This window comes from Lycorma delicatula, chromosome 4 (assembly GCF_047948215.1).
Source record: "Lycorma delicatula isolate Av1 chromosome 4, ASM4794821v1, whole genome shotgun sequence".
Lineage (NCBI taxonomy): Eukaryota > Metazoa > Arthropoda > Insecta > Hemiptera > Fulgoridae > Lycorma > Lycorma delicatula.
In genome coordinates this window covers 47646382-47671402 of record NC_134458.1, presented here as the reverse complement: position 1 = coordinate 47671402, position 25021 = coordinate 47646382, and the positions used below count along the sequence as shown (strand labels likewise).

Below are 25021 nucleotides of genomic sequence, written 5' to 3'. Positions count from 1 at the left end.
CTGTAGCAGACTTTGGAATCATAGGCCTGTATTTTTTTGAGGAGGAAGGGCGAACAGTTACAGTTACGTATCAACGTTATGTACACATGCTAAACAACTTCCTGAAGCCGAAACTGAATGAAATTGGAAATCATGTTGTATGGTATCAACAGGATGGTGCAACCGCTCACACAGCAAGACAATCTATGGAAGTCCTAAGACAAATGTTTCCAGAGTGTTTAATCTCACTGCGAGGTAACATGCCGTGGCCAGCTCGTTCACCCGATCTTGCTGCTTGTGACTTCTTTTTATGGGGCTACTTAAAGAGTAAAGTCTACAAAAACAAACCGAGGACAACCGACGAACTCAAAGCTGCTATCCGACACGAAATCGCGGAAATTCCACAAGAGATGACGACGAGAGCAATGCACAATTTCCAAGTGAGGCTTCAGTTGTGTATAGACAATGACGATCGCCATTTAAATGATATTATTTTTAAGTAACTGAAACTTTAATCATTTAGATATACAATAAATGGCAATGATAATTCTTATTATGGTATAAAAAAGTTTGACTAAAATCTATTGCGTATTTTTTTATTAGCCCTTCAAACTGGGGAGTTATTTCTGCCGCTCCCTGTATAAGATTTTTTTTTTACAATAGAAAACTAAGAAATAAATAATTACAAATTCAATGTATTAGGCTTCAAATGACATTATAAACTTTATCTTTATTTGAATAATAATAATATAATCGATATTAATATACACAACTGAACAATAATAATTTTGTTCAAATTCTTTTATTTGATAATTAAATAAAATGACTGCCTTGGTGCATTCAATTAAATTATTCTAATTTTCTTCAGTTCGGTAATTCTTATTATGGCTTCATTTATTAAATTTTTAACTTCAATTGATCTCAATTTTTTTATCACGAACCATATAAGCTCAGAACCATAAAAATAATGATCACATGACATATAGAGGTAATCGATCAGGTGATCTTATAACTGTTAACTTTCAGCCAATTTATCAACAATGTAAACAAGAAAATGTTCTTTATAAAGCTTTCACTAGCGCTATCAACTCAACCTTTCTTTATATTCTGGTGGAATACTATGATTTTTTTCTAGTTAAAAAAAAATAAAAAGAAGTTAGCAGTTAGAAATTCATTCCTTTTTCTTTCTTTTAAACCATTCTTAGAGTTCTGCTGTAATCAAATGATACTGTGTACTGCCCATTAGTACTATTGAATTTTCAGTAATATTCTTTAATAAGATTTTAAATTTTAGAAAACATTTTACCTAAACGAACCCCTGGGATTTGCCCGTTAAGGTAAGCGTTAGTTAGCCTTCTGCCTAATCAATTGGCACTAGCACACAGTTCCTGACTTAGAATCATCTAAAACTGCCCAGCAATCATCCATATTTTATCAAGGTAGATCACACAATTAAAATTCACGTCTCGTATTACTCGTAAAAGTCTATAAACTGGTAAGTAATTATGTAATCTTGTTCTATCAATATTTTTCTACCCAGCTGAGTAGTAAATTTAATCCAAAGATATTTTTTTCATATCAATTGTAAAGATGAATATCCTACCAATAAAAATACTTGTTTCTAGACATATCAATAATTTTGCAATTATAGAATATTCATACATACACATAACATGTTTACCCATTATTCATTTAATAAAAGCATTTCCAACTCAGAGGGCTTCACAAAGTATTACTTGTTTAAATTTTTCTTTGTAAATTTTCTTATTTATAGAGTGCAGCAGCTATTCAATAAATAATTATATTTATTGAATTATAGATCCCCTGTTTTCTCTTTCTCTTTGGCAAATCTTTAAAATATTAATATCCTTAAAGTACAAAAAATATACATGCATAATATACCACAAATACTGAAAAAAAAGTTAAATTAAATAAAATTATAAATTAATAACTATAACAGAATTTACTTAACAAGATATTAAGGATAATTAATATCTTAATCAAATCAATAATAAATAAATAGCAAGATACCATTCAGTTGATTAATTTTGTGGTGACATGTCACACATATTGATAAATGTTTCATATAAGCATGGTCATCTTGGCAACAGCATATTTTTTTTTATCTGTAATTATATAGACACTATTTACAGTTTTACAAGATGCATTTGTTTTTCATTAGATGATAGTTTATCATTACAATTAAGATTAATCTCATAAGATCAGACTGTTTATCATTAGATGATTACTCATCAGTCTATCTGTCAATACCACTTTTATTTTATTACTAATTTTAAATCGTATTTTTAACAAGTACAAAACTGATAACACATGTCCACACTCAACAACACATACCATTTTCAAATGGGCTCTAGGCAAAGCATTAAAAGAAAACAAATGTGTGTGTGTGTATATATATATATATATATATATATATATATATATATATATATATATATATATATACATACAATTATAAACAAATAGATAAACTACCTTCTTTAATATAATATCAATGTATCCAGAGATAAGCTGTAAAATTTGCTCGGCTTCAGTTGTCTGTACAGAGTAATATTGATCCGAATAGTCACCAAAATCAAGAGTAAATGTATTAGGAGAAGCACCCCATCTTCTGACAGTTGTTAGTGGCCATGTTTTTAAAATTTCTTTTGTCCTTTCATCCAATCTAAGCACTGAATCTTTTGTAACTCCTAATAGCCGTGGCACCAATTTATTTTTACCTTTCATCTTTTCCTATGAAATAACAATAAATTTTAATATATATTAGCAAACCCAAGTGTTATAATATAGTAAACAGATAACAAATATATTTTCATAAATGACTAGTACAGAATAAAATTTAAATTAAACAGAACAGAATTACTGCAATTCAAATAAATTCCACTGAAAAACATTACATGCATATGCTTTTATTTTAAGTAAAATGAATAATAAATTAATAGTTTAAATTTCTTTTTATAATCGAGAAAAACTAGTTCTAAATACAGTCATTCAGGCACAAAAAGTATTTCTACATATAAATAAGCTAAGTTTCATCTAAATAGTTGTGACTGTAAAGTAAAAACTTTAGCTCATGTTTTGACAAATAAGGAGATCTTTCTTCTATGTCCCTCTTTCTTACATTCATTCCTGATGAGATGAAGTAGTGTTTTGTAGAGATTTTATATCTTTCGAGTCTAAAACATATTGGTTCATTTCCGATTAAGAAGACAAGTGAGGCTGTAACATCAACCCTGACTGATGATGTACATGAACCTCCCCAACGTACAGATGATTAACTGGAACAGTGGAAATGTAAGGAGAGAAACCTGTCAGGTATTTTGGTCCAACGATAACCAATGAAGCACTTGCAGAGGAGCCCTCTACTGAAAGACATAAAACTGAGAAAAGAAATCCGTATCGATCGGCATTGGTTGTATTCCAACAGTTTACCTCTGGAGTCTGAACCTTGTGAAAAAAGGAAAGATAAAGTCTAGCAAAGTATTGTATTATTTTTAAAAAATAATAAACCCTCAACAATGTCAATAAGACTCATAAGTTCACTGTAATCAGTCTGGTAGTTATAAATGAACTAGGTGGCTAAAAAGTCTAGGTGATAAAGCCAGTAACATATGTCATTCAGTGATCTGAAAATCTATTTAAAATGCATTGAGAGGGAATTAAATGCTCCTTCTTAAAGACAACTATATCCACATTAGCAAGACTATGCTTTCACTTCTGTTAGTTGTACAACTAAATTAGAATAGATGACTGTGAGTACAATGCCCGAAAAACCTGGCCTAAGGCCTTCATCAAAAAGTACAAAGCTAAGTTAACCCTTCATAAGGTTCTGGACCAGCAAAAAAAAGTTATAGAACTCCCAAATCACAAAAACAAGAGACAATAGAATTAACATTGTCATAGATGAGCGGCAGGCTACAAGAGCCAGTCACATATCACTCCTGGACTGAATGCTGAGAAGTTAGCTGAGCACAAACCTTGTAATTTGGTTTACAATATGCTTTGGACAATTCATATAGAAGAACCCCAAATTTTTGATGACATGCATTTTCAAAACCCACACATCAGTAGAACCAGATTAAATTAACACGTTCACTGTGGTATGGCGCATATATGTGCTGTAATAGGGAGTTGCTGTGTGCTTGTCTTTGTTTGTGTAATTCCAGTAGAGTGCGGAACGGTAAGTTATTTAACTTCAACTCTTGTGCTGTACGGGCCTCATTGTTGCCATATTGTACTTGACAACTATGCATTAAAGCACATAATGTGCCGTAAGTAATGAATATTTTATTTTTCTTTATAACTAAAAATATTTTTTAAAACAATTTTATAGTCTACGATATCTCTCAGAAAACATGTGAACTAACTCTAGTTGAAACAGTTACTTTATACATATACTTATTTATCATCTATTCATAATCAAGTCAAAAATAAATCAATTTATTAATTATTTAATAATTTAGATGATATTTACAAGCAAGTGGATAAAAATATTATGTTAAGTGATTCAGACTCAATTATCTAGAAATAAATTTAATGTTTCGTCTAGTGTTTATATTATTAAAATATACATTTGAGTGATTGTTTTTTTAAAGAAAAATATTTCAACATATATTCCATTTAGGAGTAATAAGATAATAAATTAAAACAGTGAGTAATGGTGATGTAATATAATTAATGTATAAATAAAAACCAGCATTTATAAGTTTAAGTAATATTATGAATATTTTATTAAATAGTTTGTGATAAAAATATATGAAAAGGAAATAAAATTGTCAGAAAGAGATTAAAAAACAATGTGATATGCGGTACGGCACAAATGCATAGCAAACAAAAATCAAAGGTCAAACACTTCAGCATAAATCTGTTTAAAATAAAAACAATCAAAATCCGTATAAAAACTATAAACACAGTACAAAACCTCAACACAAGCCAATATGCACCATAACGTATAGTGGGTAATTGCTATACAGCATCATATTGCCCATACAGCAAGATGGTTAAATTCCCTATTTTATCTGCTGCAGCAAACATGTTAAGGAAACTGTAGTTGTTAAACAACTTAGCAAACGAGAGGCCAAAACCATTCTAGACACTAGGTTTGGAGATCTTGCTGGCCTTACTGACAGAAACTTGTGGTCAGTAGTACAATATTTCTCAGCTGAAAGTTAGTCACATTCATGTAATGGTACCAGTTCTATGTTACACCTCCCAGAATTTTCACTAGAACTAGAGATGTGTGTAGCCCCTGTACAAAAAAATGGACACAGAATATACTTCTATATTAGCAAAATCACACATGCCTTGTTGTAATTCCTATAAGGTAGTGAAGAGTTGTGATGCTGAACACAAAGCATGGTCTACAATTTGTAGAAGAAAGAGCCCTCTTTTCATAAAATGATAATCATAACTATCTTTCTTTCAAAAGAATTTTATACTTATCTTAGCTACAATTTTTTAAAATGCTTATAAATACTGCAGTTCTTTTTCAAATAAACAGTAAATGTTAAATATTGAGATGTAAGTTCCGAATAATAGAAAATATTCATCAGAAATGTCTGGCTAGGTGTACTATGATTTTTATAAAATTCTTACAATTTTTATTTTGTGTATTTGAATTTATCAAAAAAGTGGGAATTATGATAAAATTTTCATTTTCTGTATGATACTATTAAATTTATAACTTCTTCAACATTTTTAATGACTTTTGTCTTGAAACAATTTTTTACCTACTTCATATTAGTCTATGTTTCAGTATTCAGTTTTAAATTTTTTAGTGTTTCTGAGGTAAACCACATGATAGGGAGGTAAATTCACATGATAAATTAAATTAAATTCAAATTAAGTTTACTCAGTATGATAACAAATTTAACTTAGCGAGAATTTCATGCACCAATTGCTATTAAAATATGGAATTCATATTTTACTGAAACAGGAACCCAACAAATGCTTAAAAGATAATTGGAAATGCTAAAAAAACAAAGTAGTTATTATTAAAAATTCAGATATAAATCCAATATTAGATACCTTAACAAGAAAGAAGGTGACACCGTAGGTTTTAAGAGATCTAGCAGTCTTTGTGTATAAAACTTTTGCTTCAAGTTCAGATAAACCAACATGTTTGCTATGTTCAGCAAATACCTTTTTCTCAATGCCTTTTATCTTCACATAAGACTGGGGCAGGAACTCTTTCAAACTGAAACAAAACAGCAAACTCAGATAAATAAATAAACTAAAGAATACTTTTTAAAAAAATACAATACTGTACAAAATAGTTTCAAGTATTAAATAAGCAATAATAAGTATCATTTCATTAACATGCAAATGAAAATAATGTTCTACTTGTATACCTAGAAGTGAGGACACTCTTAACATGAGTGTTATTATCGAAAAATCGAAATGTCTTTTATTATTTTAAATTTACCTTAAACAGTATCAGCATCTCATACAATACCACACTAAGCACCAGTTCATCATTCTACTAAACACCAATAAAGAAGCAATGCCCTGCTGGGTATTAGATGTCACCATAGTGCCACAAACGGAACAAAGGTGGCTGGGAATTCCCACAGTAAATCAAGGAAGAAGAAATAACAGATAAGGATGAAGAAAGTTAGGAAGAGGAGAGCATGAAAATCAAACTACAGAGATAACATCTCTGATCAGGGTTGTTTGAAGTGGATTTTAAATCTTACTTTGACATATAACTACTGACTAAACCTGATTTTACTAGTTTGGAATAAGTTAAAAATAAAAATTTAAAAAGGTAATTTGCAAAAAAAGTAGAAACTTTAAAATAGTATTTTTGGGAGTTTCTTCTCTGTACCTAATCAAGTCTGAAACATGGAATTCTTATAACTAATAACCTATTAGTACTTAACAGTGAAAATTCAGAATTTTCCAGTCGGTTCTTTTTCTTTTTCGTACATTCATGCTCAAAGGTAGCTACTACATTTAGTTCAAGTAACATATTTGAAGAATTGTATTAAAAAAAGTGTTCCATACTAATCATGTTTCTACTATAAGTTTTTCTATAAGAAAAGTAAAACCTGTAACTTTCTTTCATAGTGACATTGGAAGCAAAAATTAATTTAAAAGAATAATAATAATAATAAAATATTCAATTATTTTTTTAGCAATTTGTCTAATCAGAAGAAAAAAATTATATACTAAAATATATAAAGCAATTACTTCAGAAATGATTGGTTTCCATTTCATATTGATGGGATAAATAGTAATGTATATAAAGTTTTACACAAACATTAATTTTCTCAAAAAAATTATGTGTGGCAAAATAAAATTATGAAGCTGCTGTATGAAACTGTTTACAAATAAAAATAAAATACACTTTTTTGATCCTGTCTAACAATTTTTTTTTTAAATCGTTAAGCAACAGATATTTGTTGATTTCATTCAGAATGACTAGTAATTAAACAACAAATGCAAGGGAGTACAGATGATGATCAAATACTGAGACCTTCAAAATATGAGATAAAACAGTAGAAATTTATAATCATAAAAGCTACAAAATGAATCAAACTGAAATTTATACAAAAGTTTACTTTAACAAAACAAAACTCCATTTACGATAAACCATATAACATCAACTTGTAAAAAGATAAAAGCAATACCTTAACTAGTTACACCAACTTATTAACAGTTGAAAAAAGATATAAAGAATACTTACTCTAGGAAAGGAGGTTTATGTTTTGCTTCATTATAATCACCAAACTGTATATGGCACTGAATACCAGCTAACTGACAGGCCATTTCTTGTGTGATAGGATGTGTTCCGTCAAGTATAGCATCACGTGCTTGAACATACAATAAATTTAATTGTACTGGGTCTCTTGAATCAATATTCTGATCGGAGAAAAAGAATTTTCTTCTTAACAATACAGGTTCTGATTCGTCAATACCTTGTTCCCTCAATGTCTTACTCGGATCAACCCAGTTAACTGCAAATAAAAATAAGAAAATATGATCAAATGTAAAACTACTACAACTTGTGTTAGTTTATGGTGTATAAGACCTATGTCAGGGCAGATAACAATGAGTACTTTATTATTTTAAACTAATTCAAATACATTAGAACAGCAAAGGAAAAAAGTGACCAAGGATTCAGTTTAAAAAATATAGGAAAGAATGTTTTTCCAATGATTTATATTCATAGGTTAAGTGCTATAACTATAATGATTATAGACAACCTGACATGAATCACAAGCCATTTTCAAAAATGACTAATATTTAAGAATGACAAGCGTTCGATGGCAGGCTTAAAGTGCACCACAATTCAAATGATATTTGGTCCTACAAGTGACAAGTTTATTCTGTTTATCACAGTATCTGAGGGTATAGTGAACATCATTTCTCCTGGATAAAACAACTCTGGTGTTTTTTTTTTGTATTACGAGGGCTATTCAGAAAGTAAGGAACGTTTTGGAATTTTAAAAAAACCAAGTACAAGAAAAACTTTTTATTATATACATGTGAAAGAGGGACTCTACTTTTCAACATAATCACCATACAAATTCAGGCACTTATGCCTTTCAAAGCGGTGGACAAGCTTTGAAATTCCTGTGTCATAGAATTCTGCCACCTGTGATCTCAACCACTCAGTGACGAACCCATCTTGCACAAAATTTGTGGTAGCTTAGCTTCTGTGAAACAATTTCAAACAATAAAGTCCGTGAAACTTGTGGGAAACATAGAGAAAGCTCAGTTATTGTGAAACGGCGGTTTTCACGAATCTTTTCATCAACTTCGGAGACCAGATCGTCAGTCACAATGCTCGGACGTCCACTCTTCTCTTTATTGTGAACATTTGTTCGGCCATTTTTAAACTGAATGCACCAATTCCTGACAGAACTTTTACTCATTACGTTGTTCCCGAACACTTCACACAGTTCCCGATGAATTTCTATTGGTTTTAAGTTTTTTGCCAACAAAAAACGAATCACAGACTGCACCTCACAACTGGTGGGTGGGATTTTCTATTGCAGCACACATTTCAAATTTGTATATGAAAAAAACGGGCAGTGCGGAGATGTTCCCATTGTCACGGCTGGACGCTGACTAAGGTGCCGAGCACGAGCACACCAATATATACGCGATTGGCGGCGTCAGGTGGAAACGTTCCTTACTTTCTGAATAGCCCTAAGATATAGCATGAGATGATCTTATTTGTTTTGAAATGTAAAAAGTAATTAGGATATGTTTAGACTACATACAGTAGTCGTTCATAAAAATAAAGTATTTATTACTAATATTTATAATTATTATTTTTAAATAAATAAAATATATAAGTTCTAACAAGTTCTGACAATGTACTACATACTTTGTAAGTATACAGAGCCATACGAGATGTTTTCGTAAAAGAATGACTAACTGTTCAACCATCCTATCAGTCTCTATCTTTCTCACAAGCAATGTTCATAGCTATATGCCACCCACTATACAATTATCTGTGAGGACTAAGGTGATAAGATTCTTACAAATAGTTTGCAAATAACAACAAATTCAAAATAATGTTACTTCTTTATGAAATCATTTCATAAAAAAAATGTTCAACCTGTATACCATACTTTATCCAATTTTCAAATAATTTTTGGCATGTTTTATGCCAAAACGTTAAAAATCAAACAAAAATTCAAAGTGTACATAAATATATATACCTTCATCATCTGTTTTCAGTTTCTTTCTAAGCTGTTCCATTTTTGCATCTCTTTCTTTTTCTTCTTTCTTCCTTTTTAGTGTAAGAGTTCCAAAGTTAGGTTTATTTTCTACTTCATCTTCTGGACTTTCACGCACCAAACTGTACTCATCATGATTTGTAATTCCTGAAACAAATTAATAAATTAAATATTTAACAAATTCACACAATTACAAATAAATCAGAGTTAATACTACCACTTACTTTATAGTTGCTATATTTAATCAGGGTTAGGAATGGGATATACAACATAACCCCAAGAGTTGGGGCTGCAGTATGGTAATGACCACATTTTGGATCTGTGGTACTTCACTAAAATGATCTGTCATTGATGTTTATTTATTTACAAACTTTTAAATCGATTTAAGTGACATAAATAACAGACTTCAAGTATATAACTTACAACAAATAAAATTTTACATAAATAATAAAATATTTTTATAACCTAGCAAAGAATTAAATGAATATATTGTATAGGGTGTTCCAAAAATGGCTTTAGAATTATAAATGACTATAACTACAACATGCTTTCTTTGTTTCAGGTAAACATTTACATACACCAAGTTGAGCAGTGTAAAAAATCTAAGATGGCCCTGCTTTCTCAAGAATAGCATATTAAAAATCATAAAAAGGAAATCTAAAAATAACTATTATGAAAATCTAAAAAAGAAACGCATAGTAACATTCATATTTTTTGGAGCTTTCGAATGTCCTTCTGAACAAACAATTTGAGATTTACTGAACAAATTTGAAAACACTGAATCTGTTCACAACAAAACACACTCAGGGAGGGCAAAAACTACATGTTCTGCTGAAAACATTGCTCGTATACAAGAAAGTTTTGCAAATGAGCCACCAACATCAATTTCATGGCAATTTCAAGAATCACACATTCCTCAGACCAGTTTATGAAAAAAAACTTACATAAGAGCTTCAATTTACATGCATACAAAATTCAGCTGACTCAAGAGTTGACAGTGACGGAACATCAGCAAGGTAGAAATTTTGTTAATTGGATGTTACAGAAAAAAGAAACAGATCCACATTTTGCACATAAAATCATCTCTAGCGATGAGGCTCATTTCTCATTAAACAGTCAGTTAATAAACAAGACATTTGGGGGAGAAATCATCGAATGATTCACAAAGGATCACCTCATGCGCAAAAATGTACAGTTCAGTGCAGTTTAAGGTTTGGATGAATCATCAGCCCATTTTTCCTTGAAGACAATCAAGGCAATGCTGTTACATTGAATACAAAGTGTTATAATGAGATAACAGACTTTGTATGACCTCAATTAAATGGAATTGACATATGATCTTTATTTTCAACAAGATGGTGCTACATACTACACAAGAGACAACATTGCATTGTTGCACACGAGATTCTCTGGACATGTTATCTCATGGAATGATGATGTGAATTTGTCACAAAGTCTTGTAATCTGACCCTTTGTCTTGCAATCTTTAGACTTTTGTCTTTTGTTTTATCTGAAAAGTAAAATTTATGTTAATAATCCAGCAAACATTCCAGCCCTAAAAGATAACATCCAAGTCATGTAAGGAAAATTGAAGCTCCCATACTCAAAAATATCCTACAAAATTTTAATGTTCTCATCAATGCCTGCCGACACAGTCATGGTGGTCACTTAAATGATATTATTTTTCAGTTTAATACTATCAGTAGTACTTTAATTTTAAATAAAGAAACCAGAAATATTTTGTATGGTTGATTTTTATATACAAATAAAATCCTAAAGCCATTTTTGGAACACTATTATTTTTTAAATATTTTTGTAGTTTTTAAAATTGATTTATCATGATCTACCATTTTAATATTAGCTGGAAGACTATTAAAGAAAAAGGTCACAGCAATTAATTGTTTTTTAATGACCAGTATTAGTCTAAGGAGGCTATAATACTCAAGTTTTTATTGATCTGGTACAAAGCAGTGATTTGTCAAAAAAGTTTAAATAAATACATACAGGTAACAGAAAAGTTAATATGTATACACTTTAAAAAGTGGCCAAAAGAAATTTCAAGGTTTTATGAAGTATGGTTCTTAATGTCCTTTTTAATATTATAAACACACAAGATCGAGAGATAGTTCAAATTGCGACACAATACTGAAAGGAATTGAGTAGTCAAAGTTAAACAGTCTTCACATCCATTAAAGGAATAAAATTTTTCCCACAAAAATTACAAACTGAATCTTGGCCACCAATCAGTAAAATTTTGACATCACTAAAGTTTATTATCAATAGTGAGTCCAAAGAGTTTATAATGGCTGATCCTTCTACCCCAAAATCATCTATTAACATGTTTATATCTGCATCTATTTTATTTCTTGTTTGATAACTAGCATAATTTGAATTATCATTATTCTACCACAAATTAATTTCCCCCCCAAAAAAAAAATAATCCAAGTTATTTACATAACTGAATCAATTTTCAAAATGAGCCACCTGAAATTCCATATGTAGTGTGTCAATAAACATCACATCCACTGTAGATAATTGTTTTTTATTTACTTATAAATTTAACAAAAAGAAAAGAACCCCAAATATATGTATATCAAAATGGAATTTTATATTTGTTTTCTTTTAAGTGTAAAAACCTCAGAATAATTTATATATATCCATACACATCCAGTGGAAGTGCTCTGTTAGTTCAGAAATCTCTAAGAAAAATTTTAATTTTTCCTAATTACTGTTCTTTTCAGTAGAATGTATTTCTACGATTGTTCAAACACCACTAGTCATAATATTGAAAGAGAATAAGATAAAATTAGAAATACATTAAATTATAATTATTTTAATTAAAATAAATATAAATAGGTCAAATAAATAAATATTAGCAGAAACTATATATGTATCAGAAATTATGTATTGATACAAATTTAGATTAAAGGTTTTTGTGTAGAAATTTGACGGTATTTTTATTCTCATTTGCTTTCATTCTAAGTAAAATATTCCGTTCCTGGGATTTAACATTTTTCAGTTTCAATAAAGACATATAACCAGATAACTCTGATGCACTATTTAACAGATCTAAGAATAAACATTTTATATCACTTTTCAAAACTCTAATTTTTCCTATAATTTATTCCATTTATACTTTAATCATCTGACCAGGTTTCAATCTACCAACAACATAGAAGATCCTTTTTTATAGGTAGTCAATAACCTACAAAATAGTCAAAGCATAGTAAAGTACAAAACAAGAAAAAATAGATCTATATAACAGATTTTACAGTAACCAGAAAAAAATAAAATAAATGCAAGTTAGGATGAGTAACTCATTATGCAATAAACTATTCCTAGAGACGAACAGTCTTCTTGATAATTAGAGTACGCAACTCTTCACGGTTTATTGTATATAAAATCAAAAAAGTTTTTTCAGTCTCCATAACTAAGCCAATATTATTTTTCTATTTACTTCACTAGATTATTAAATGACAGTTTTAATATACATTTTCTTCACTACAGCCAAGAAAATAATAGAAAATAGAACTTAAAATATGATAATTACTCAACTGTCATGGCCATACCAGTCCTGCCAACCCCTCAGCCTGAAATACTATTAACTTCTTCATTCCTTTGTGGATTAGATTAATACATACAAGAAAGCAGGAATTTACTACTATGTATAATTTCAAAGCATTGAATTCAATAAACAAAACGTATAAGTAATGCTATTACTTCTACGCAATATAAAATTTAGGTAACGATTGTAAACCTTATCATAAAAAAAAACAATTATAAAATTAAATACTTTACAGTCGCTAAATAAACAATTATCTCAATATCATTCAAATTTCACGAAAACAGGTTTACAACATTAATAAATAAACATACACTAATGAAAATAGTCAATGTAACTACTATTATATTTATGACCATTTCAATAAATAAAAATGTTGCTTAACAATCTATATTCATAATTTAACTAAATTACCATTGCAAATAACATTTCCACAAACTGATATTCAATTTGTTTTTCTTACCAATTTTAGTACAAATAACCACCATCAGATTTGCTACAGGCTGACTGTCATCAACCAGAAGTGTTTTCAGAGTACCATCCAACATCCGTACTCTCAGAGTTCTTAGTTTCTTCCTATACTCCAACAGATCCTATAGAAAATTAAATAATAAGTATACATATGTGCAAAGCGCATGAAAAAGTTAACACATTATAAAGAAATAATGAAAAGCAATGTACAAAAATTAATAATTATATTTTTTTTATATTCTCATTGCTCCACAATATAACTACAAGATAAAATATTCATGTTACAGTTGTATAAATATATGTAAAATATGTTACACAATTAAAACTGTGACTTTAGAAAACTACAATGAAAATTGTTTTTCTTATAAAAAAAAATAACTAATCAAAAACTACATCCAAAGTTTTGCGATTTGATATACCTATTGGTTAGCAAAATCACTTATAGGCTGCTGCTGCAAGTATTACAGCTGTTGTAGGAAAAGACTGTATGATACTGCAGGAACTTCATTTAGGTCAAATTGAGAACATAATGATTTAAGTTAGATCTGAATGGTCTCAAATGATGAATTTCTATTCAATGGAATTTATGTAACGGTATTTCAGAATCAGTCAGCCCATGTCAACAAGACACAGTATTAAATTGTAACTGGGCGTACATCCATCCTTTTAGGAAGGACAATTCAAAAATAAGAGAAATGGCATAAATTTTCTTGCCTCTATCCAAGTCTGTAAATCAACCAATTAATCATATATCACCTTTTATCCTCCTTCTATCAATCCTCTATTTATTACACTTTGAGCATCTTTACACCTAGCTCACATTATATATCATTTTACCTACCCAAAAGTAATTTCTGGCCACTAATTTTATCCCAATCTCCTCCTAGTCTACATATTCTGCTTGTTGCTCTCTTCTCTTATTCTATTCACGAACGCACAGCATAGTGTCTATCAAATTTTTTATCTGCTTATGAATACCAAACATTTTGCCAGAATTTCTCAGGAAAATGGTTTGGGTAGATCTTCCCTAATCTTGCTGGATAGGGAGTACATAAGAAGAACCAGTGGACTTTTCTGGAAAACAAACTCAACCAATATGATTCAAGTTGCAAGATCTCATTCATAAGAAAGTAAAAATGATCCTTTTCAGAATTTGTAGTTCTATGGCAAGAAAATGTTTCATTTCTTTCTTCTTCTTTAGATTTCACCAGGAAAAAACAATCCCCTAATATGGTTAAGCAAATTATAATCTTTAAAGAAAAAGAAAACCATTACAAAACAGGTTAGGAAAAGCAGAATGCAACAAAGCTTTGTGGTAAGATATCATGGGAAAATCCTACACTACTTCTCTTTAATTTAAATCAAATCATCTTACATCACGCCAGTAAAATTAGTTTTATTAGAATACAAAATTATCAAAATCAATTATTCTGACAAGATATTGTAATCCTACTAAAAAAATTAATTATTTTACAGAATGTTAACACAACTCAGTGTATTTTACATGGTAAATATTAGGCAGAAACGCTGGATAGCCATTTTCTAGAGCCATCTCTGATCTGTAAATATTAATGAAAATAAACAGTAAAAAGATAGTTTTCCAATCCTAACCTTATATGTATTAGTTAAAACTACTTTCACATTTTCTTACTAAATTGTGTAAACCAATACACCAACACATAGTAATGATGTCAAAATATCCAAACCAAACCATAATTACAAAGTAAACATGTAAAAATAATAAATAATAAACAAAATAATTAGATCTAAATTTAATATTTAGTCAGAAAGAACATGCGCTTCTACTAAACTTTCATTTTAATTGGTGACAGCATACTTCATTACAAATATTTTTAAAACGTACATGAATGAATTTTACAAGATATTATTAACTACAATGCGAAAAAGTAAAGGAAAAAATAATAAAACTCACTCCATTTCTTAGAATATAATAATCTAAATTTCTTCCTGGTTCTAACCAAACTCCTTTCTTTACATCTTCATCTGCCAAAAATAGTCCATAATCTTTTGCTGTAAACAAAAAAGACAAATTTAGTTTTTGCTGAAATGGAGACAATGATAATCCTGCAAATCAGTCAAATAGAAACAAAACATCAAAATGGCATCATGTAGCGATTATTTAATTTATTACACGATACTATCTCTTATCATAATAAACATCTTGCTTAGAAGAGTGGACACTTCTCAGCACCCAAATTTGTTATGTAAATATCTGAGTGACATATTAGCTGTTTGGATAACTATATCTACTGACCGACAAATTCAAGCCTTTATAATACTTTCAGACATGTAAACCAAAGTGTTAAATTTACCACTGTACTAAGTTAAAATTCACCAATTTCTGACTTAGTACACTGTACAAGCACAGCGGATGTTGCTTGATACAGTGGCAGAAAGCACATGAATATGAGTCATTCAAATGTCCATTTAACTGAATACATCTTTAATGTATTCTTGATAGCGTCGTTATCAAGACTTCTGTATAAACCTAGATACTTTCATGAAAAAATTATTATTGTATGTCCACCAAAGTAGTTTTATATGAATAGTTTATAGATTTATGTTGGTAGAAAAATGTATAAAACTAATCCTGAAAAAAACAATAAAAATTTTTAAAACCACTAGTTCAATACAGATTTTAAGATCTCATTACACTGAACTCTGATTAAGAGGTATTTTTTTCAATTCACTTTACTTCAGATAAAGAAAATTTCATCTCATGTGCATGTATAATTTATTTTTTAATATTTTTTGAGAAAGATAGATGGAAGCAGACTTCCATCTATCTTTCTCAAAAATACTGTTAAGAGTGATTTTTAATAGATCATAATCTTATATGAATAAAAACAATACATCAGTTACAGAACAACATAGGTTCGAGAAAGTAAATCTACAAAAAGTGCATTAATAACTTTTAATCTGAAATATTACTTCTAATAATCAAATTTTAAAATATTACTAGGTAAAGCAGTTTTTTGAAACTTTCAAATCTTTTGCTTTTTAACTCTCTTTTCTTGTAATTTCTATTTTATAAACAATTTTTATTCTGTTACACCTTTATTTATCCAAGGAGCTTCTTTCTTTCCACCACGTATATGTTTTCCAAACTTATTCTCCTAAATTTGAGTAAATCTTTCAAAATTAATTACTATTTTTAACTTGCTTTTCCTATGGCATAAGATATATTAAAATGTTATGAAAAAAGATAATAGATTTATTTTTCAAATCAGGTTCATTTTCTCTAATCATATTTGATTCGTTGATGTTTTTTAACCCCATTTTTTAATATGATATATAATAAGTCTGCCAGATGCAGCTCTAAAATTCTGTGAACTGTAATACTCTAAAATACTGAGAAACCATAATTTGATACTCATTATTTTCTATATGACTCTTACTGTATATTAACTTATTATAAAAATTACACACTTTTAACTGGACACAATCATGAACCGCAATTTAAAAAGTTTGTATGTGCTCATAATATTAGATAATTAAATCCTTTAGATAAGTTACTTAGTATTTTTCCAAATATCTTAAACTGAAACTTCCTAAATTATTACTGTATTATCTTTTCCAATAGTCAACAATCTTAACATTGCAAAAACATTTCATCAATCCCAGTTTCTTTTTGAAGATCAAACAATATTACTGAATTATTTTTTCCCTTTCCAAACGGAATTTAACAAAAATAAAGATTCTTAATATAAATTTTTGAATTGAAATCCCAACTCATATCATATAATAATTTTTTTTTCTACATCATAAAAAAAATAAAGATTTTATAAAAAAATGTGGTTAATGACATTTTTTCTTGGTTCTGTGATTTCATCATAGTAAGAAAAAAAATATATATTAAGGTTAACACTATAAAGTAAATGCTTAAAATTACTTACGTTGACCAAGATTTGCTTCTGAAATTTTCTGTCGAATCAATCCGCAGGCATCAAAAACAGATGTCGAAGGATCAAATTGCATTGTCTTGATGACATTCTTTTCGACAATACTGATTCGCAGTGATAAATTTGACATTGTCTCCGCTCTTCTAGTATTTCTCTGAAACATAAAATACAATTACCATATACAAAAGTACTCTTTTTTTTATAAGCATTGGCTGCTAATGTTATACGCCCAAAAAAAAAGAAAATGAGTAGTTCGCAGCCAAATGGAAACACTGAGTAGATTTAATTAACTAACCATCTAATGGGAATTATTTCATTAAATATAGATTCAAACATAGTCAATACATCTTAAATTGAATTAATATTATTTTCAAGATTGTTGACCCTGAGCGTCCAGGGTTTCATAATCATCACACTGTAAGTAATGCATTTTACAATAATATCCAATTATTAAGGTAATGTCGCATTTGAAGTATCCATTGAGGTAAACATTATAACTGATATAAGTTTACAATAAAAAAACTAAAAACACCATAACCTGGAATCAATGTGATAAAAACACACAACATAAATACACTGCAAAATTCAATTTTTCAGTTTTACAACCATAATGTAACACATTTTTGTACAATACACTGCAAAATTCAATTTTTCAGTTTTACAACCATAATGTAACACATTTTTGTACAATTCGGTTTGTGAAAGCTTTATTACGATAACCTAAACCAACAATTACAGTAAATGAAAAGGCAGATGAACATTGTCAATTAAAAAAACAAAAATACACACTACAAAAAAGCAGGGACAAATTAACTACTACTATTTATAATTTCAAAGCTTAAAAAACACTGTATTTAATAAAGAAATATACTGTATTTTATAAAGAAACACATTTAATGAAGAATGACATTACTTCTACAAAATGTAAGTTTTGGGTGAAATTTCAACTTTATTGAAAAAATATATATATAAACCTAAATATTTTACATAGTCACTCAATAAAATAATTAACTTGATATTATTATTATTATAATTTCACTAAATCTTCGATTAATAGTTTACAACTTTAGTTAATAAACTTACGATTAATGAGATAAATCAACTTAAGGTAAGTACCATTTTATTTATGACTATTTTGATAGATCGACAGCTACCTAAATTAAAACAACCATAACACATTGTAGCGAGTGATAAAAATGTTTAATGTAATGCAATGAGTGTTTTAGATAAATTTAACAGTTTAATATTTTTATTTGAAATAACAATAAAATAGCAATAAAAAAATCAGGTACTAATATTCTATAAAAATAGATACTCAGACAACCACAGAATTATAATATTAAATAGGTATTTAAAATATAAGGAAAGAAAGAGCTTCACCAACACTTACTTGGAAGGTATATATATATATATACACTTAAAACAGTTAACGGCTGCTGTATTCCATATTAATATAAAAAAAAATAATAATCAAATATGTGAGGATTCTAAATAAATTAATAAAACTCCATATATTATTTTAAAAACTGCAACTATTCCTACAATACTACTTCTTTTATGGAAGAAAATCTTTTAAATTTAATTTTAACCATATCAATATTTTGAAAATGGATCGGTAAACTATTATTATGAAATAAGGTAATGAAGGCAATAAGCCCCTTTTTTTGTAAACCCAACTGTTGTGTTTTGTGAGAATATTTCTATTTTGTCTCATTTCATACAGTCAATTTTTTTTTATTTTTAAAGTAACCATCACTCCTCACGATTCATATTTATCAGCACTAAACAACAGAAGCACATTTTTTTCATACTTGAAAATGTGTTCAGACACTGAACAAGCCCTCAGAAATAAAAATATTATACTTCAGAAAAGAACAAACATAATCGTAATGATGAAAAACAGCATTTTATTAAGAAACTTCTACGTTAAATGTACGGCTTTACTTTATTAATGATAAAAAGTTACATGTTGCAGTCACATTCAAAGTGTTGCATTATAAAGTTACATCCTACATATTGCAGTGAGAACTTAACTTTCACGCTGATATTCTTCGAAAAAAATAAATTTCAAATGTCTGTTGAAAATTTGTAGAAAGTCAGCAGAAAATCTAAAAATTGTCTTTGGGTAAATTAGTAAAAATATTATTTATAAAGGTGGAAGAGATAATTCTAGTTGGCCAGGAAGTAGAAATATTTAGCCCTGCTAACTCAAAGTGAGGAGCTTGCTAGTCACATAACTAGATTTGTCTATAAAATGAAGATTAAACCATCACATTTTATTACAGGGTATTTGGAAATTTATTGAGTTTTCAACAGCTTATTTGGAACGGTTTCAAAAGAGATCTATAAATTACCATTGAAATCAACTTTAAATTAGGGCATTGCACTAATTAACTGCACAGCACTCAAAATTAATTCCTTCCTAGAATACAAGGTAACTTCCCCTAATCAAATACAAACCCCCCATTTTTAACAAAAATTGAGATCCTTAAAATTGAGACTCCATCATTTTTATGTGTAGTTTTTACAAAAAGCTTCAAATTTCCTGAAGAAAAATGATCTCTGTATAAGTCAGCCAGTGTTCTGAAAAACAAAGACAAAAATCTGACATCTCGTTACAGAGTAGCACTTCCCTTCTTCAGTTTAATTTCTTAGGTATTGAATATTAATATTAGAACTCTTAATGTTCGGATAATTACTGTTTATAGGGTATGAGGAATAAGTGTGCAATATTTATAAACATTAGGATCATTTTGTGTGCAATGTCATGTATATTATATCATTAGAATTTTTTTTTTAATTTTTTGGGGCACAGTCAGTGCAGGAAATTATCACACAATGTATGTGAAGAATCTTAATATGAAAACTGATGGAAATAGGAAGATTCCCACATTTATTTATATAAAAGAGAATTTCCTCAGGATTTCCTTAACAAGGTTTCATCCAAAACCGCTTTGCCACTTGAATTTCGATGTAACCTGTTACAGGCAGAAATGTAGTAAAAGTACAACATTTGAGTTACATTCGAATCCTTATGGATCATGCATCAACGGTGTACTGTACTGAATACCGAAATACCTGCTTATGCAGATTTTTCTTTGGATCGCTTTACAAACTTAAGTATTAAATTTGCAAAGAAAGGGTGTCACTACAAATCATCTTTATATCTGATCCTCGCCACAAGGTGGGAGTATAGCATCAACAGTCAATTGACGGTATTCTTATTACAGATGATTACGTGGGCGTCAGAAGAAAATTCTTGAGCTGCACTCCTTATCTTCTTAAATAGAAAAAGGCAAAGGATTCACTTGTTTCACCACACACATTACTCAGTAATCAGACCGACCCCAAACTATAGTAAATCAGGTCAGACAACACTTTCGTACAGCTGTTGCCAGATAGAAAAACACTACAGGGCTCAGTAATATTTTAACCACCTCCCATCTTTCTTTTTTTTTTAAAAAGAGTAGGCAGGAAACACTGAATGTCAATAGGAATTATATTTTACCTAGTCTGTTAACTATTTGACCACTAATTTGTCTACTTAGTACAATCTAGATCAAGTAATTTGAAATGTTTATTCACGCCTTTTTTACAACGGAAAATTTCGATAAGCTATTGTGAAATCAAAGGTAAGAGAAAAGTAAATTGTGACAAAGTGGTAATTTTTGCAAGTAATACCAAATATTTAAGGAAAGGTATAAAAGTACTTTATACGGGTTATGATATGTCATCATAACCCGACCGTAAAATTACGAAATTTAGATATTTTTATCACATAAAAAGGATAACCACCGTTCGAACGGGTGAGGAAATTGTACGAGGCACGCTGATGTTCCCAAAATAAATACTCGACTAACAATATCGATGACGATCTGAATGTTCTTTCGTACGTGGATTTCTAGAGAATAAATGACTGAGCAAAGCGAACGTCTTGAACATTAAGCGGTGTTTAGCTTGACACTTGCAAAAAGAAATAGTTTTAGTGAAGTGGGTAAGCGAGGGGGTTCAATGTTTTTCCTTTCACGACATCAGATGAATTGTATTTCCAGCAAGGCTAATTTTGGGCTCTTGTTTTTTGTTTTTTTTTCAGCACGTCACTATATTGTACTAAAAATAAAGTACGAACGGCGTTACTTATGAACATACTTACAGTTATTGACCGAACGAAGCAAGTCAAAAGTATTTTAACTCGCCTTTTGTCTATTTGTTTTAGGGTGTTCTAATGCAAATAAGACAGCCCATTTTATAATCTTTATTCTGTAGTAAAATTACTAGCTATTACGGAGAACATACATATATATATAAAGATATTTCATAAAACCTTTCCTTTTAAAATAGCGGCTTCTTGGTTGCTAGTGGAGAAGGTTGATGGAAGGGGAAATTTATATTACTGAATCACCAATACGTATGTCCCTTCTATTCCTGATGTCACAAATCTTTACCAGTTTCCCAGAGGCTACGAGTTAAGATACTTCCCTCTACCCCGTTTGCCTCATAGATAGTTTTCTTACTACTATACGAGTACATCGGAGTGCCTTTCTCAAAGCATATATAAATATTTATATCTTACGTTTGTTTTAGGTAACCGTATTTTATAATTTACCTACGCACGCCTTATGTACGAAAAATGTATCACTATGTATTTTACGAAAGCGTATCAAAAATTAACTACACTTTCACCGTAACACAGCTTCAAGGTTGTCATACTGCCTACTGTGCATGCGTGCTTAGAACTGGTACGACTGCAGTCACGTGGGCAAAATCTTATCCCGATCGTTCCATTTGCTTTCCGGCTATCCGGAAACATGGAACATTGTAAACATGTCTGCTCCGTTAGCAGTTTGCACCAACGAGGAACAACTAGCAGCGATCCGATTTCTCTGATCGGAAAGGCTGAAACTCATGGGAGACTTTAATCACAATATGGAGAGAGTGCTTTATCAGATAAAGTGTTTTTTTCGTGGATCGAGAAGTTTAAAAGTGACCGGACGAGTGTGACGCACGAAGAGGGAACAGGAAGCCCGTCATCCTCCACCACGGACGACAAGATTCAGCAAGCTCGAGAGATGGTTCTAGCGAACAGGCGAACTACTATCAATGAGGTAACGTCTTCTTGGTTGTGCCTATCAAATCATCTACGAAGAGCGTCGTCGATTTTTCACAGACTTAGACGTGCAAGAAGCGGCGCAAAAGTGGCTTCGCGACCAACCGAAAACCTTTTTTGAAAGAAATACCCAAGCTTATGGGGCGCTGGACCAACGCATTGACAAGGGAGGGGACTGTAGAAAAATTATGTACACGCTGAACCCTTACCTTTATGTAAATTAACTCTAGTAAGAACAATGTAAATAATCTTTAACTCGCCCTCGTAGTTATCGTGAAAATAGTTTCGTATCTACAATATTTATCGATCGTAACCGTCCGCCGCACATAAAACCAGTGGTTAATATATTGTTAACGTAATAAAATTAAGTTTGACATTGGATAAACCTTCCACAATCAATTCCTTTTCATACTTTAATTAGAATTTCGTTTCATTAATGAAATATTCAATATAAAATGAACGGGATCTACGTTTACGAGAAATACTCGTAAATTGCATTAATCATACATAGCGGTATAACATAATTTATGTCGTGTTTTAAATATTCTAGAAGGATATAATGGCTACAAAAACATAATAATCATCGCAACCCAAAATGATGAGAAGAATTTTTTATATGAATAGTACACGGAGTGTAGAACATCATGTGCCAAGTTTCCCGGCTGTATTACAACTCTCTAGTGATTATTGCGCGCAGGTTTTGTACAACGTTAATCGATTAAAAAGATCTATTAGGAGGAAGCCCATACAACCTAAAATAAGGAAAATGACCTTAAATTCTTTCACAACATTAATTGAAAACAATACAACATTAATTGAAAATAATTTCGAGAAGTTAATTTTCCAATAAATATGGCCAATATTAACATGAAGCATATATATAATTTTTCCTCCGAATTTTTTGTTAACTATTTGGAAGTTACGGCGGCAAAAACTCAGAACAATTTTTTTTTAAATATTGCATAATGAACACATAATCTTGTTCCAATTAAATATTACCATAAAATAAATATAAATATAAATATAAATATATATATATATCCACATTCAATTCCATATTCAGGAAAAAATGAACCTATTTTAAATAATCACAATAACATCTGATTGCACAAAAGAATGACATTTTTACAATTATTATATTATTTTCTGTCCAAAGATTGAGTGCAATATTAAATTAGTTAAGGGAGCACTTCTAGAGAATCTAAATTATTCGTTGCTATGGAAACGAGACAACCTGACGTATTCTACAGAAATAAACATTACTGCTTTCATATTTATACTAACTCTTTTTAAATACCGTAATAAAAATAAGCAGAAAGTTCTTTGATTTGCATTAAAAAAAATTCTTTCATGTGCAAATAATAACTTTAAACAAACAAATAAATAAACATAGTAGTTTCTTTAATGAGCACTTAGAACGCACGCGTATAATAATTTTATGAATGTAAGTAAGCCAAACGAAAATGCAAAAGAATTTTCATTTGCACATTTAAAAAATTATAAAGAAATAATAAAAGCAAGAACATAATTTTCGCATACAATAACAACAAATATGTATAAACAATTCCAGGAAACTTGTTTTTATTTATTTATTTATTTTTTTTTTTAATTATATCCACTAATTGTGGGCGGACATACACAAGTTGCCGGAACAACTTTTTAAGTTATTTTTATGAACAAAAAGTACCACTACCACACATCATTCGATTTATATAATTTTCACTATCGCACAGCTCTTCTCTCGTGTTTTTATATTGTTTGTTTACAATATTTATTTTTTTTATATCAAACCCTTTTTAAACAGGAAAAACCTTTGAATTTTTTTCTTATCCTGGTGATTTTTACTACACCAACAAAATTTATTACTTAAATCACACTCACTGACACATAAACATATACAGAATAAGGATTACTGTGTGAATGGTAATTAATAACAGAGATCCACGTATCAGTTAATATGACAATGTGAGGAGGGGTAGGAATATGAGAAGTAATATAAAAAACGGTTAAAAACGGTTAATATCAACAACAAAAAACGGTTCAATATCAACCGTTAAACCGATAAACATTCAGAAATCGTATTATAGAGTTACATGCTTAAAATTATTGATCACCATTTTACCGTAAGAAGGAATCTCAGATTAACTTAACAATAATTATCATTTTACAAAAAGGAAAGAACATATTACGGACAAGGGGAAAAAGAATAAAGAAAAGAAAATGACAGTATACCTTTATGATCAATCATTTAATTAGTTCCTAAAAA

The 25021-nt window shown here is 29.6% G+C and overlaps 1 protein-coding gene across 5 annotated transcripts in view; it reads right to left on the bottom strand.

The window, feature by feature from the left end:
• The window catches only part of rhea (Talin_middle and talin-RS domain-containing protein rhea), a 345464-nt gene that overhangs the window by 132830 nt on the left and 187613 nt on the right, over window positions 1-25021 (bottom strand). For all 5 annotated transcript variants that reach the window (XM_075362858.1, XM_075362859.1, XM_075362857.1 and 2 more), the window contains 7 exons: window positions 17643-17802; window positions 15659-15756; window positions 13718-13847; window positions 9675-9839; window positions 7688-7958; window positions 6028-6196; window positions 2476-2733 (listed from right to left, as the gene is read on the bottom strand). In XM_075362858.1, coding sequence (XP_075218973.1) covers window positions 2476-2733; window positions 6028-6196; window positions 7688-7958; window positions 9675-9839; window positions 13718-13847; window positions 15659-15756; window positions 17643-17778 — 1227 coding nt within the window. In that variant the 5' untranslated portion in view covers window positions 17779-17802. The remainder of the gene's footprint in view (window positions 1-2475; window positions 2734-6027; window positions 6197-7687; window positions 7959-9674; window positions 9840-13717; window positions 13848-15658; window positions 15757-17642; window positions 17803-25021) is intronic.